At 43.9% G+C, this 15,074-nt stretch overlaps 1 protein-coding gene across 1 annotated transcript in view; it reads right to left on the reverse strand.

Moving 5' to 3' along the window:
• Positions 1–12,534: 12,534 nt before the first annotated feature.
• Positions 12,535–15,074, reverse strand: part of UBAC2 (UBA domain containing 2) — a 234,293-nt gene continuing 231,753 nt past the window's right edge. The window contains exon 9 of the mRNA XM_037065812.1: positions 12,535–13,320. Coding sequence (XP_036921707.1) covers positions 13,213–13,320 — 108 coding nt within the window. The 3' untranslated portion in view covers positions 12,535–13,212. The remainder of the gene's footprint in view (positions 13,321–15,074) is intronic.

Raw genomic sequence — 15,074 nt, forward strand, 5'->3', positions numbered from 1 at the left:
AGGAGCCCTAAAACTTGAACTTCATTAGCTTTATAATGAATCCACTTCCAATGTATTGTAATAAATAACAATGAAGCTCCTCAGCCTCTGGAGGGGTATGTGTTGCCTCTTTTGGGAAAAGAGTATTTTCACAGTAAATACAGACACCATCAAAAGAATCATTGACTGAGTATGATATCAATTATTTAGACTATGTTTCAAATTTGAGGAAGCAAAATGTTATAAAGAGCAAAAAGCTTACAAACCCAAACTGATGCAAGCTTAGAGGTAACATTTATAAAAATGACAAAGTTTTCCTGAAAAAGGTCAGAAAACCCAGGAGGATGCACACAAGAGGATCCAGTTATCGACCTGGATGCTTCTAGGGTTGGGGGAGGTGGGGTTGGTGAAGAGACTTTGTGTTAACTTTTGTTGGAAAAGTTTGACTCATATGTGCAATGAGAAAGCATTACTTGTGGAATTGGGAACGATGTTGGAGAAAGGAAGGAGGAGGAACAGGCAAAAGTTTTTCATTTGTGCACGTCAGAAAGTATTTATCCACTTAGGTGTTGCTTACGTCAGATAAAAACAAAGCTATTGTTGCACCTTCTTTAGTTTAAAGCAATGGACAGAGAGTAGATTGACTCTCTGTAGATTGCAGTTTTGCATTTTGTGTGCCTCTTTGCCAAAGTGCAGGGAGCACCAGGGCCAATGCAATGCCTGTTTTGGCACATGGGCCTCAGCCTTTCCTGCTCATTCTCACAGTGGCCTTTCCTGCCCCTGGAAAGCCCCTCACTCATCTTTCCACCCTGGATCCTCAAACTTCAGACAGGGTCCTCTGTGAAATCATCCTCAGTCCCTCTTCGGTTCCTGATGATCTGATTTTTGCACCTTGAAATTCCTGACTGCATTTTGGGCACTTGACTCTTCCTCATAGAGCTTTACACTATGCTCTCTGGAGAAGAAATTGTCTCAGGTGGCAACTAGTTTGTAAGTTCCTGAGAAATGTGTGCACTCTGCCTCTGTAATGAGGGTTAGTGCTCAGTCCATTCTCACTGGTTTGAGTAAATAAGGATACTCTCTCTCATTCAGTCTGCTCCGTTGCATGCCATCAAATGCCCTCAAGGGCTCATGCCAAAGTTCTGGGCATGCTTTCCTCTATTCTGCCCCTAACTCTGGCTCCACTGGGCTCCAGGCTGGGAGGACACTTGGTTCCAGGGTTACCTACAGACATGTAGCTGTGAGTGTCTGTGGCCAGACAGATCTCAGCATTGAACAGCAGTGTTGGGGATGTGATGGACAGCACCTGCTTTGGGGGCACTACTGGCCTGCGGGTAATCAAAGACTCAGAGAATTTGGAACTCTGCTCTTGTGGCCCTGCCACAGGCAGGCACAGGTAACCAGGTTCTAGGAGATCGTGGACAAAGATTTGAACTGACCAAGAGAGTTTATAGCAGAGAGAAAGAGAGAGCAGATTTATTAAGCGATAGTACACTCCACAGAATATGGGAGAGGGCCAACTCCAAGCAGAGATTGACCTCATGGGCTGGAGGAACTTTCTTCTTATAGGGCTGATATTTCCTGGCTAGTTTTGGCGAGTTTTTTTATTGTGCATATACATATACAAGTAGTTATGTTACTTTAAAGCTATTGTGCATGTGGTCTCTCATGATTTTCCTTGATTGGCCACTAGGGAAGGGGGTCACGCAATAGTAATTTATTATAATGCTATTATAATGAAGCAGGGGTCACATAGCATCTTCTGCGCAGGTGCATTCATGAGTCACCATGATTCAACACTTTTCCAGAAAGGGGGAACAACCCGTCTTAGGACAGAATCTCTGTCTGGTATTGATGTCCTTTATCTTAGCCCTCGGTCACCTCTGGAGTTTCCTCCTTCCTGACTATCTCCTACCTCAGCCCAAGGGATTCAAGATGTGGAACCTCAGCTGAAAGGTTCACCTCTGCATCCTACGTTGGCCTCTCTGAGTGAATCTCATAAGTATCCAACAGTTGTGCCCACACCTGACTGGTGTTCAAAGCTCCTACTCCCACGCAGTTTGCAACAACTCAGCACTTGTCAAAGGGGATAGAAGGGGCAAGAAGGGGCCTGGTTCCCCTGCCCAGTGACCAGGTGTGATGACCAGAGCTGCCTCCAAGAGGCCCCTCCTTGGAGAGGGCCAGGCAAACAGAGCTATCTGACTCCAGACATTACAAATCCTTCTTGACCATCCTCTCGAACATTTCTCACATCCCATTCACTCTGCACGTCAGGCTTCTCAGCTCCAAAGCACCTTGGGGCCAGTTTGTCAATAGCATGTGGAAGCAAGAAGGAGGAAGTCATATCTGGAGGGCATTAGGGAACGAAATAGGATCAGCAAAGAGGGCCTAGATCATGAGAGCCAGCAGGAAGTGGCCACAATGGGTGGGGAGAGAGGGTAGAGCTAAAATGCACTTTTGGTTTGCAGTGCTGGCCATGGATAAATGGGAATGGCTTTCTTTTCCAACAAGGTGATGATGGGAGGGATTTACAAAGATATAAGAAATCTGAATTCTGAGGGCTTAACTATCCAGCAATGCTCCAAGGCCAAGTTCTGAGCATAGAATCCTTTAGCTCAGGGAATCAGGAGGGAGAGTGCTGCTGAGGATTCACACTCCCACCTGAGCCTCATTTTCCTTGTCTGTAAAAACAGAGACTATAATATCTATCACATGGAGTTATTATGAGAGTTCATGAATCAACACGTGTGTAAATCATTTAAAACTGAAGAAATCATCTAGAGTGATAACTGATGGTAGCCACTAAAGTTTTCTTAAGTGCATTGGCACAGCTCATGTCAGTGGGAGCACACACCTCTATTACTAGAGCTAGAATGTTCCGGTGACCAGGCCAAACTGTCCCCTAGGGCAGTGGTTCTCACAGTGTGGTTCTTGGGCCAGCAGCATCAGCACCACCTGGGGACTTGTTAGAAATGCACATTCTTGGACCACTCTCCAGACCTTCTGAAACAGCCACTGTAGGAGTGTGGCCCAACATGCTGTGTTTTAATAGGCTCTTCAGATAATTAGGCTCCACGCCCAAGTTTGAAAACCACTGGCCCTACTCAGATGCTCATGCCAGCATCTCTCTTGCCTGTGGTCTTAGTTTGCCAGGGCTGTTGTAACAGAGCACCATAAACTGTGTGGCTTAAAACAACAAAAACTTATTCTCTCACAGTTCCAGAGGCTGAAAGTCCAAAATGAAGGTGTCAGCAGGGCTAATTCCTTCTGAGGCTATGAGGGAGGATCTGCTCCAGGCCTTTCCCCAGCTTTCGGTGCCTTGCAGGAATCCTTGTTGTCCTTGGTTTGGAGATGCATCACCCAATCTCTCCCATCATTTTCACATGGCATTCTCTTTGTGTCTCTGTCTTCATATGGCATTTCTTTCTTTTTATAAGGACACCAGTACTCATTGTAACTTCATTGTATCTGCAAAGACTGTATTTCCAATTCAAGTCATATTTGCAGATCCTGGGGGTCAGGACATCATCCTATATTTTGGGGGGACAACATTCAACCCATAACACCTATCCATTTCTGAAAAGATACTTTCCAGACACTCTTCTCTGAGTTTCAGCCCATCCCTGATGCCTCCCCAACCCTGAGCCCCCACACCGCCTCAGAGCCCCTACTGGAAAGGTAAGGCTAGGAAGAAAGAGTAAGAGGGGTCAGCTTTAAACACTAGTTGGTTTAAAACAGTTTAACTGCCATGGTTTGTTTTTCAGATCCTATCAAAATAACCCCATGACAAAATGGAATCACCAGAGGGACTCCCGACTTCTCCCATTACTTACAATTTTGTCTCTGGGCCAATACCTTCAATATTCATTTCTTCAATCATTCATACATTTATCAAGTATTATCCTAAGCTCTGGGGATAGAATGGGAATAATGGAGACATGGCTCCTAAACTTCATGGATCATGTAGACCAGCAGGTGATATATACAATGGTACGTAGACAATGACAATCCAATGTATTAAGTGTTAAATGGAGATGGTTAGACTCTGAGCGAAGAGCTTAGGCAGGGGTGTCCAACCTGTGGCCCAGGATGGCTATGAATGTGGTGTAACACAAAATCATAAATTTACTTTAAACATTATGAGATTTTTTGTTCTCATTAATTTTTGTGTATTTAATGTGTGGCCCAAGACAACTCTCCTTCTTCCAGTGTGGCCCAGAGATACCAAAAGGTTGGATACCTCTGGTAGGGGAAGTGTCTGGAGGGCCCCCAGATTTGGGGTTGGATGGCTTCACTGATGGTGGTGTCATTCCCTGGATAGAGAATATGGAGTAAGATAGAGTTTGGGGGTGGGAAAAGGTAGGCTTGAGTGCCCCTGGGACAGTCATGTGGGGGTGACCAGTGTAGAGAAGAACATATGAGGTAAGCAGGGCTGGAAAGATGTCTTCTCAATATATAGGAAGGCCACTGACATTAGTGTCATGCAGCTGATGGGGGCCAGAGAGGTTGTACCTGGAGAACCAGTGTTGCCTCACACACTAGGTTGGGAAATGCTGACTTCCTTCATTGTATGCCTCCTTTCTGCCCCAGTGATCATCATTATTGTGGAGTGGAGTGGTGAGTGTCACTTTGCCAGTATCATTCCTTAATTCTATCCCCAAGGAATTTTTAGGGGATGAATTGTGTCTCTCTAAAGTTCACATGTTGACCTAACCCCAAGTTATTCTGAATGTGACTGTATTTGGAGATAGGGTCTTCAAAATAAAGTCATTAGGGTGGGCCCTAACTCAATGGGACTGGTGTCCTTATAATAAGAGAACATTAAGAAACAAGAATACAGAGGCAAGACCATGCGAAGACAGACAGGGCAGCCATCTGCAAGCCAAGGAGAAGCCTCAGAAGGTGCCAGGCCTGCTGACATCTTGATCTCAGACTTGCATCCTCCAGAACTGTGAGGAATAAACTTCTGCTGTTTAAGTCACCTATCTGTGGGATTTTGTTATGGCAGCCCCAGCAAACTAACAGTTTTCTTAATCTCTCCACCTGATTTAAGCAAAGTAAATGGATCCTGGTCTCTCCTTTAAAACATCCCACTTCATACCATCCTTTAAAAGAACACAGAAGCCAAAATACAGCGAATGTTATCCTTCCCTCTTATTTTTTTAGGCACCTTCTGAAGTGAGTGTGGAGTTTATGCTGGAGAGTGTGCCTGTGATCATGCCTAGTAGAAGGTTAGGTAATGCTGACTGTGAGGATAACCGGTGGCTGGAGTTGTAGAAAGAGCACAGGAGCCCTAAGCGTTCCATGCCTGCGTTACCCTGTACACAGTAGAGTTTTGTTCTGCCTTTTCTCCCTAGGTCAAGTTAGTGACTCAAATTTAGTGAGCAGCTTTCAAGTAGAGCCCCAACCATCTTATAGCCTCAAGATAGTTTTTTCCAGCTGCTCAACTGTCCTACTCTGTTAAGTATTTACTTGTGCAGAAGTCAGTTAATCTTATCTCTTGTTTTATCCATGTGTTCATCTTTTATAGTCACAGAGTCATGCTATGTGTAAGGTTGTGACTGGGAACAATGATAAATGCAGTCCTTTCCATACTCTTTCCAATGTCACCTACTCAGGCAGAGCTTGTGATATAAGCCAACTAGAGAGAATGGTGAAGGAGGTGAGAGGTCCCACAGTTGGAAACACCTTCCTTGGGAAGCTTGAGAGCTTAGGAGCTCTGCCTCTTACCCAGCTTTACAAAAGTGAGTCATTGGTGGTTCCAGAACCTGGCTGCATGTGGGAAAGAACATCAGTCAGGATGATTGCTAACATCCTTACAGTTCTGAGAACGTTGTGATTTCTTCATACGAGATCAGTAAGTACAGCCTGGTTTTCCATGAGTTCATGGTTTCACCACTAAAACGTCTTAGTATCTGGCTTTACTGACTTTCTTTTCATGTTCAGTGTTGGTGGCTTGACTTTATCACCTGTTCAGCCTCTGCCTGGCATCCATGCTCTCATCTAGGAAAACAGTGGCAGGTGTGGCACCTGGTAGCCACAAAATATTCCAGATAGAAACCCAAAAAAGAGGAAGGAAAGAAAGGAGTTCAGAGCCAGGGAAAACGAGATGAGGAATACTGGCTAGGGGCTAAAAGTTAACTGTCCTGTCCATCTGGATAGCTGTCCTTCCTTGACACTCCCTGTGTGAGGCAGGGGAGCTGGAGGTGGGAGATGAGGCTTGTGCTACAGAGGAGCCCAGCAAGAAACACTGTCCCTGAGATCCTGGCATCAGAGCTAGTGATGCACTGTTACTTCTTTAAGCTTAGTGAGGTGTGGGGGCCACCTAACATGTGGAATAAGAAGTCAGGGGCAGAGCCCCCCAAATTTCTTAACGCTGCCCTTTGGGAGACCTTGTTGGCCAGTCTCCCAAACTGAATGACCTCCACTATTGACAAATGTATCTCTGGTAGAAATACAATTAGCAGACCCCAGCTAGCCAGCTTAGGAGCTGTGCGGGCCTCAGGGTGCCGCAGCACTCAGCCTGCCTGCATCTGGCCAGTGGCGTCTCCCCAGCTTGTGCTCTTCTGTCCCTACAAGGAAGTGTCATGCTCACTATCAGACAGCTGTGTTTGTTCCTAAAGCTTCTCCTGTCAGTTATCAAGATTAAATAATTTAATCAATTATTATGTAAGAAAACAAAGCATAAAGGTGAAAAGAAAGAGTTGTTTTATAAGAGCTAGCTAGGCTGAATGGTTTTGGAAAGTTCAATAAATGTGAATTGCTCACAAAAGCAAACCTGCTCTTAAAATAGGTGTGCATATGATAACTATAAGACCTTCATGAAAAATGTAAAACTTTAGGGTGAATGAACTCTTAACATTTTTAACATCTTTTTTACATGTTTTAACATATTAAAATTTAACATTTTTAAGTCCTCACCTAAGGATATACTTTTGTTGATTTTAGAGAGAGAGGAAGGGAGAGAGACACCTATGTGAGAAAGAAACATCGATCAGCTGCCACCTGTACACACCCTGACCAGTGGTTAACCTACAAACTAGGCATGTGCTCTGATCAGGAATAGAACCTGCAGCCTTTTGGTGCATGGAATGACATTCCAACCAGCCGAGCAACCCAGCCAGAGCATGATATTCATTTTCGATAGTCAGTTCTCACACTAACTTAATAAAGAAATCCAAACTGGAATTCATAAACCATGCTATGTGGGAGTGGAGTATGAAAGACACAAATTTCTATCAGTGACAACTACAATTTTTTAGCTATATTGATGCCAGAAGATTGGTGAATTAATTACATTTGCATGTTTTAACTTAAAATATTAAATATATTTTAAAACATATTAATATATTAATATTTAATAAAAGCATACATATTTCTTTATCCAGTTTTTAATATTAATTGACTGCCAGTTCCCAGCCTAGGACAAGAGGGGTTCTGGCATGAGTCATTTGTATCAAAAATAGTGGCCATTTCTCCAAAGAGCAGAGATCAGATTTGGTTAATATCGTGTACTCACTCACTCATCAGCCACCCAGACAGGCACAGGAGGGAAGCCAGCACAGAGCTGGTGGTGAAACCCTTACCCACAGGGGCCTATGGCTATTTCCACGCTGGGTGCATGGAAGCAGCCAGCAGAGAATCACTGGCACTGGTAGAATTGCTGGTTACCTGTCTGGTTCACCATAAGCATCATTTAGCTTAGGTTCCAGGAGGGCCCCCTAGAGGGCTAAGGTCTGTTCTGAAATGCTACCTCCTGCCCTGTTAGGTGCTAGTCCAGAAACCAGCCCCTCCTTCAGCCCCAGCAGATCTGCACCCAGCACCTACCTGACATGATTCTTGACATCCTCGAGGCTAGGCTGGGAGCATACATTGGGATGGAAGTGGATTAATTCCCACCCAAACCACGAACCCAAGCCAGACAGCACAGTCCTAGGCAGCCTAGGTCTGGTGCTCTTTGAGGATGTCCACCATATTTGGAGAGAGGGGATGAGGTTTGAGATTGCGTAGGAATCTCCTGGAAAGAGACTGCACCCATGGGTAAGTCCTGAAGCAATGCTATGCTTTCCCTCAGGTCCTAGTAGGTACTTAGCCAGATGGAAGTGTCTTCACTATGGAATGAGGTGAGTGGTACACAAGGTCCCTAAGGCACGTGCACTCCTGATTCTAACTCCCCAGGGTTGCAGTCACATTCAGCCAGCCCAGGGCTCTACGTGCTCCGCACATAGAGGGTACACTAGGACACTTCAATTGGAACTTCCAGAAGAAGTCTGCAAAAACTTAAATAGGGGGATGTGAGATCTCTTTGGAAGGTTTCAACTTTTTATTGAATATTTCATAATACAAAAGGGTATGTATGACATCTACGTAAGATTAAAAACAACAGTGAAGCAGACACCCTCTACACCTCATGCTCTCTCCCCATCCTACTTACTTCCTTTATCTGCCCCAAAGGAATCTTATCCTCAAATTTGCTTTTATCATTTTGGAGTGGTTTTGAGCTCTGAATTTGGAAATTCCATAAACACTTTGAAATGGGCCCTTATACAAACAGAGATAAGACAGGCTGGGTGGGAGTGGGTGTTTGGCTTTATCTGTCATTCTGTTCACATCTTAGGTAGAAGGCTATGCCTACTCTACCACGGAGAGATTGGCTCTTCCAAAGATTTGTGTGACTTTTTTTACTTAAAGTAAAGTGTACTTTCTCCCATTTAAACAGGTCCTTCAGGCAATGGCAGTTACAGCCATCACATTCATCTTCATCCAGATTTAAACATTTTTAAAAATCCTTATCAAGGATATGTTTATTGATTTTAGAGAGGAAGGAAGGGAGAGAGAGAAGGGGGAAGAGAGAGAAGGGGGAAGAGAGAGAAAAGAGAGAGAGACAGAGACAGAGAGACACAGAGAGAGAAGAGATCAATTGCCTCCCATACGATTGGGGATCTAACCCACAACCTCGGTCTGGTTGCCCTGATGGGAAATCAAACCCATGACCTTTTGGTGCATGAGAGGATGCTCCAACCAACCGAGCAACCCAGCCAGGGCTTCATGCAAATTTAAATACAAAATGGCCCTGCCAGCTGAGGAGGCAGCACTAACCTGTGACAACTGCTCACTTCAGGTGCAGACTCTATTTTGCAAAGACCTCTGTCTCTGTGACTCTGGCAGCTTTATGCATATGAGAGATCGGGTCAGTCATATGTTACAGAAATAAGGGTGTATTTTCGAAAATATATTTTATGATTATGCTACTACACTTGTTCCATTTTCCCCTCTTTATTCCCCTCTGCCTTGCATACCACCTCCCACCTGCATTCCCCCTCTTTAGTTCATGTCTATGGGTCATACATTTAAGTTCTTTGGCATCTACATTTCCTATACTATTCTTAACCTCTCCCTGTCTATTTTCTACCTACTATTGATGCTACTTATTCTCTGTTCCTTTTCCCCCTCTTTCCTCCTCCCACTCTCCCACTGACAACCTTCCATGTGATCTCCATTTCTGTGATTCTATTCCTGTTCTAGTTGGTTGCTTAGTTAGTTTTTGTTTCTGTTTTAGGTTTGGTTGTTAATAATTGTGAGTTTTATGTCATTTTACTGTTCATATTTTTGACCTTTTCTTAGATAAGTCCCTTTAACATTTCATATAATAAGGGCTTGGTGATGATGAGCCTCTTTAACTTGATCTTATCTGAGAAGCACTTTATCTGTCCTTCCATTCTAAATGAAAGCTTTGCTGGATAGAGTCATCTTGAATATAGGTCCTTGCCTTTCATGACTTGGAATACTTCTTTCCAGCCCCTTCTTGCCTACAAGGTCTCTTTTGAGAAATCAGCTGACAGTCTAATGGGCACTCCTTTGTAGGTAACTGTCTCCTTTTCTCTTGCTGCTTTTAAAATTCCCTCCTTATCTTTAATCTTAGCTAATGTAATTATGATGTGCCTTGGTGTGTTCCTCCTTGGGACCAAGGTCTTTGGGACTCTGAGCTTCCTGGACTTCCCAGAAGTCTATCTCCTTTGCCAGATTGGGGAAGTTCTCCTTCATTATTTTGTTCAAATAAGCTTTCCATTTCTTGCTGTTCCTCTTCTCCTTCTAGCACCACTGTGATTTTGGTGTTGGAACATTTAAAGATGTCTCGGAGGTTCCTAAGCCTCTCATTTTTTTTGAAGTTTTGTTTCTTCATTCTTTTCTGGTTGAATGTTTCTTTCTTCCTTCTGGCCCACACTGTTGATTTGAGTCCCGGTTTCTTTCCCTTCACTGATGATTCCCTGTACATTTTCTTTTATTTCATTTAGCATAGCCTTCATTTTTTCCTCTAATTTGTGACCATATTCAACCAATTCTGTGAGCATCCTGATTACCGGTGTTTTGAACTGTGCATCTAATGGCTTGGCTATCTCTTCATCAGTTAGTTGTATTTTTTTCTGGAGTTTTGATTTGTTCTTTCATTTGGGCCATTTTTTTTCTGTCTTAAGCTCTGGCTGGAGTAGCTCAGTGGATTGAGCACAGGCTGTGAACCAAAGGGTCATGGGTTCGATTCACAGTCAGGTCACATGCCTGGGTTGCAGGCCAGGTCCCTAGTAAGCCATGTGAGAGGCAATCACACAGTAATGTTTCTCTCTCTTTCTCCCTCCCTCCCCCTCTGTAGAAATAAATAAAATCTTTAAAATATTGTTGTTGGAACATAGACTCAGGGACTCAGAATAACATTCTAAATGACACTGCAATGTGTTCACAATTTTGTGCTCATTTGCCTAAAAGCTTTTTCCTTTGTAACTCCAAACCCAGTCTAGGTTTATGAATCAGGACTTCAGAGTCGGGGTTTCCTTTATTTGAGGAAGGTGGGGGTGGGGCTGTCATTTTAGACAAAATTTTCCTTCTTCCTCTTCCTATTTCATAATTTGGAATCTGCTTAGTTGAAAATTAGGCCCAATCTATTCCCATTTGCACTAAATCAAAAGCCTAAGTGATCTTTTTTAGACCTTGGAAAACCAAACTAAATAGGTCTCTGATGCCTCCCTTTGGCATGTGTCACTATGTGTGGAACCAAAAAGTTTCCTTTTAGGGTGTCTTGAAAGATTTCTGGGTGTCTTGCAGAAGTGTGGGTGTTTTGGGGCATTCAAACTCCTGCAGTGGATGGTTGCAGCTTCCATCAAAATCTGCAGAAAGCAAGATTGGGCAAGGGCTTGGGACTCCAGTAAGGCAAAGAAATGTGCCTGAGAGGGGGAAGTCTGACATGTGGAAGGGTGTGTGTGTATGAGGAGACAGTAGGAATGTTCTAGAGGGTAGTGGCTGGTGAAAGAGGAGAATGGCCTGGTGGCTGCATGTAGGAATACAATGGCTCCCCACTGGGAAGGTGAGATCTTGACATCTGTAGGGAACTGAAAAGGAGGCTGAAAAAAATCAGGAAAAACTTGAGGGTATTTCCCAGCTCCGCTACTATTAGGTCTATGTCCTATGGTCACACCACCTGTACTGACCCTTGATTTCTATTTTCTAAATTAAAGGACTGAACTGAAGGGGCACTAAAGCTCTTTTCGGCAGGACAAGGATCTCCAAAATGTAATCAGTTAGGTAGGAATCCTGATCAGAAAACAATGCTTTTTAGTAATGTGAGGCCTCACACGGGGATCCATACAGTGGGGAGAAAAGTAATGAAGTCTTGGGTTAAGAAGAATTTGGCCACTAATTTGGGTTTACTTTGCTAGATGCTATTTGAAGGTGAGAAGAAGCCTACGAAATGGTGTAATTTTGGATATGGTTATTCTTTCCTGAGACCTTTTGCATGGGAAACGAAATAGATAGATTTAGATTTGCCTCAGAGGTCACACATGGACACACCATCAGCACACTCTCAGGCTGTCTTGTATGTGCCCCTGGTCAGGGAGTGCAGTCAAGGACATCCCGACTACTGTCAACTGCCCTTGCAGCCTGTGCTTGGGGGCCAGCTAGGCTCCCAGAAACTCACCTCAACCCCCATTCCGAGCAGCTGATGGCCCAAACAAGCGTAGGAATGGGGCCTCACAAGCTTATTTTACTTAAAAAAAAAGCGTACCCAAATCTTCTGAAAAAAGATGAGCAGTCTGGCAGTTTTTTAGGGGCGTGGGGTGGTAAACAGTACAGCTTAGAACAAAGTTTTATGCAAATAAATCTAATAAATACAAAAAAATAATACACATTTAAAACTTTATTATAAGTTATCATACATTTCTGCTCATTTTGCAGAACACAATCCTACAATTTCCTTACACCTTAAGAGCTACCTGCTTTAGATCTTCTCAAGCCGGCCCACGAGGCCTTTCCCCCTGTCTGTGATAGCATCCTCTGCAGTGCGTTCTGCCTTATGCCCAGATCCTGGTCAAAGCCCTGGGGCCAAGAGTGCCTGCCCAGGATTGCACCAGGCTACCCACTGTCTGTTTTCTCTTCGTCACATTTTTACCCCTAACCTGAGTAGATAACTGTGGATACTCTAAGCAAAGTTAACTACAGGTATGTTTTATGGAGTATTCCAGAATCTAAAGTTGGTAAATGATTGTTATTTTTTTTAATGGAAGCAGGGAGAAGGAGTTGGGAAAAATTCCCTGGAAAGATAGGCTGGAGCAGTATGGAGTAGGATTTAGTTTTCATTTCTCCTGGGTGACCAGGCCTGGCCAACAGGTGGCAGCAGACATGTCCTGCTCACACCCAGGAAGTATGGCCAGTGAATATAGCCACTGGGGTTTGAAAGCAAATTTGAGGGAAAAAAAATAGCAACGAAAGCAATAAGGCATAATCTGACATGTCCTTCCTGAATAACATTCCTTTTTCTCCTTTTATAGCATTTATGATCAGCTATAATGTACAATGATGCATTATAAAAAATATTATAATAGCAGTAATTTCCCATCTGGAGTGCTATTCCACTGCTTGCAGATAGCTGCAACTTTAATGCATTTTAAACACATTAGAAATGAGTGATGATTCTCCAAACTAAGGAAAACACCCAATTAAAAGAGGATAGAAAACACACACTAATTTAATGGCAAACATTTTAGAGTATCGACTCTTATTTTCGATGCTCTAACAGTAACCATCTTGGAATTAAAGGAGGGAACAGCGGGATCCATTATTTTCCCATAAGAACATTGAAAACATCAGCCAGAGAGTGCAGGGTTCTTGGCCCGATGCAGTGGCAGGGACAGGATGCGCCTGGGTCAGCTGCTTGGCTGATCCCAGTGTTGTCCCCAGGGACTGTCAGTGCTGCAGCAGGAAGTTGGTAGCCACATTAAGGTCATTGTTTGAAGCTCTCAGGGCTTCCAAAGCATCACCTCTGGAAAATCCCATCTCCATGAGCCTGGCAACCTGAACAGAAACAAAACCAGAAACCTGATGAGGTCGATTACACTGCCACTAACCCACCAGGCCCAAAACGTTCCTCATGTGAAGGATAGGCTGAACCACCGCGCCCCCCCAAAAAACCTCAAATTAATTTTCATTTCAGGGTGAAATTTGATGTTCAGAAAACTATTAACAGGTATACATTTTAAAGTGCTTACTATGTACAGCCAATAGATATGCATTATCTCATTTAGTCCTCCTTTTAGAGATGAGGAATGGGGTGCCTACAGTCAAGTGACCTACCAGAACAGAGGGTGGTTAAACTCTCTGGACTGGAAAGCAGGTCTGTGGGGGCAGCCCCACCCTTGCCTGCCTCACCACACTCCCTCAGTGTCAGATTTGATTCCTGAGTAATAACTTACCAAGCTGCATTTCCTTACACATTTGAGCAACTTATTAACTGAAGATTCATTCCTGATACTGGCAGCGATCAACCATAAAATGTATCTAAGTTCTTGGCACCACAAAACCAGAGACTGTCTTGTGAATGCCCATGCCTCTTCAGCATTTCACATTAGTCACACATGTGTTAAGTCCCAGCTGGGCTCTGTAGGCAGCAGCAGCTGTGTGCAAAGGCGGGTGATGTAGGGGCAGAACTACAGGGAGGAGGTAGTAAAGCCACAGGGTAGGGAGGACGAGGCTTGCATTTTTTACCACAAATCCTGAATCTGTGAATTTAGAGGTTTCCTGTACTTTTATAATAGGCAGTCTCCAATGTCAAAATTGGCAGATACTAAAGGTTTTTTGTAACCTATTTTCTCACTTAAAAATGTATAATAAAAATATTTATGACCCTGGATGAGCCATGGGCATCTTTTTTTTTATACTTACATTAAAATATACTATGTTTGGAGTAATATATAGGGAAAACTGGCACTCTTACAAATGTTGAGATTTTCAACAACTTGTGGGTTAAAAGAGGCATCTGCAGGCTGAATGGAGACTTAGTCACCATTTCTAATCTACTTTCCTGTAGAAAACAATGTGCTAGGTGCTACCCAGTGGAAAGAGAATGCCCGATATTGCCCTCCTTCCCTGCTTAGGAGAGTGAAGGTGTGTGTTAGTGTGGGGTGGGGTGGGCAGTGGTTGGAGGAGAAAGCGGGGTGTGGGAGGGGCCCAATTGCTACCAGGAGAGGAAAAAGGCACAGGGCCAAGAGGGCAGCTTGCAGGGGACAGGGCAAGGGAGGGTAACTTCTTGGGGACCTCCCAGGCCCAGGACCCCAGGCCCCTTGTTCCAAGCCTCAAGGAAAGTCTCACCCAGTCAAGAGGGCATACAGGGGATGCTTCTCAGAAGCTGGGGTTCTGGCCAGTGTTTGTCAAATTGAGATTGTGACCCCTCATTAGTGGGTCATGAACAGTTAGTAGATTAAGATTAGGATTAAATTTTGCATGTAGTGAGGGTCTTGCTTCCATAAAATGTCATTTCAGTTCTCCTTATTCACACATGTATGCAGTGGGCTACATTTCCTGCTATGGGCTGTGGGCTGTGGTCAGAAACCTCTGACAGCTGTTTTCTAAGGGAATGGCCAGTGCCTGCAGGCAATTTCCAGCTCAACTCCTGAGGTTGATGGGTAGTGTGGACAGAACAGAATGGCAGAAATCTTCTAGTTTCACTTCTCACTCAAAGAAAAGTCCGCCTTTTCTAGAGTCTCATGAGCATTCTTGACTCACTGGCCAAGATGTAGAGGTCTTCCTCAAACAGAGCAGAATCTGCTTTT

Source organism: Sturnira hondurensis, unplaced genomic scaffold, assembly GCF_014824575.4.
Source record: "Sturnira hondurensis isolate 20B ecotype Veracruz unplaced genomic scaffold, ASM1482457v3 Scaffold0016184, whole genome shotgun sequence".
Classification (NCBI taxonomy): domain Eukaryota; kingdom Metazoa; phylum Chordata; class Mammalia; order Chiroptera; family Phyllostomidae; genus Sturnira; species Sturnira hondurensis.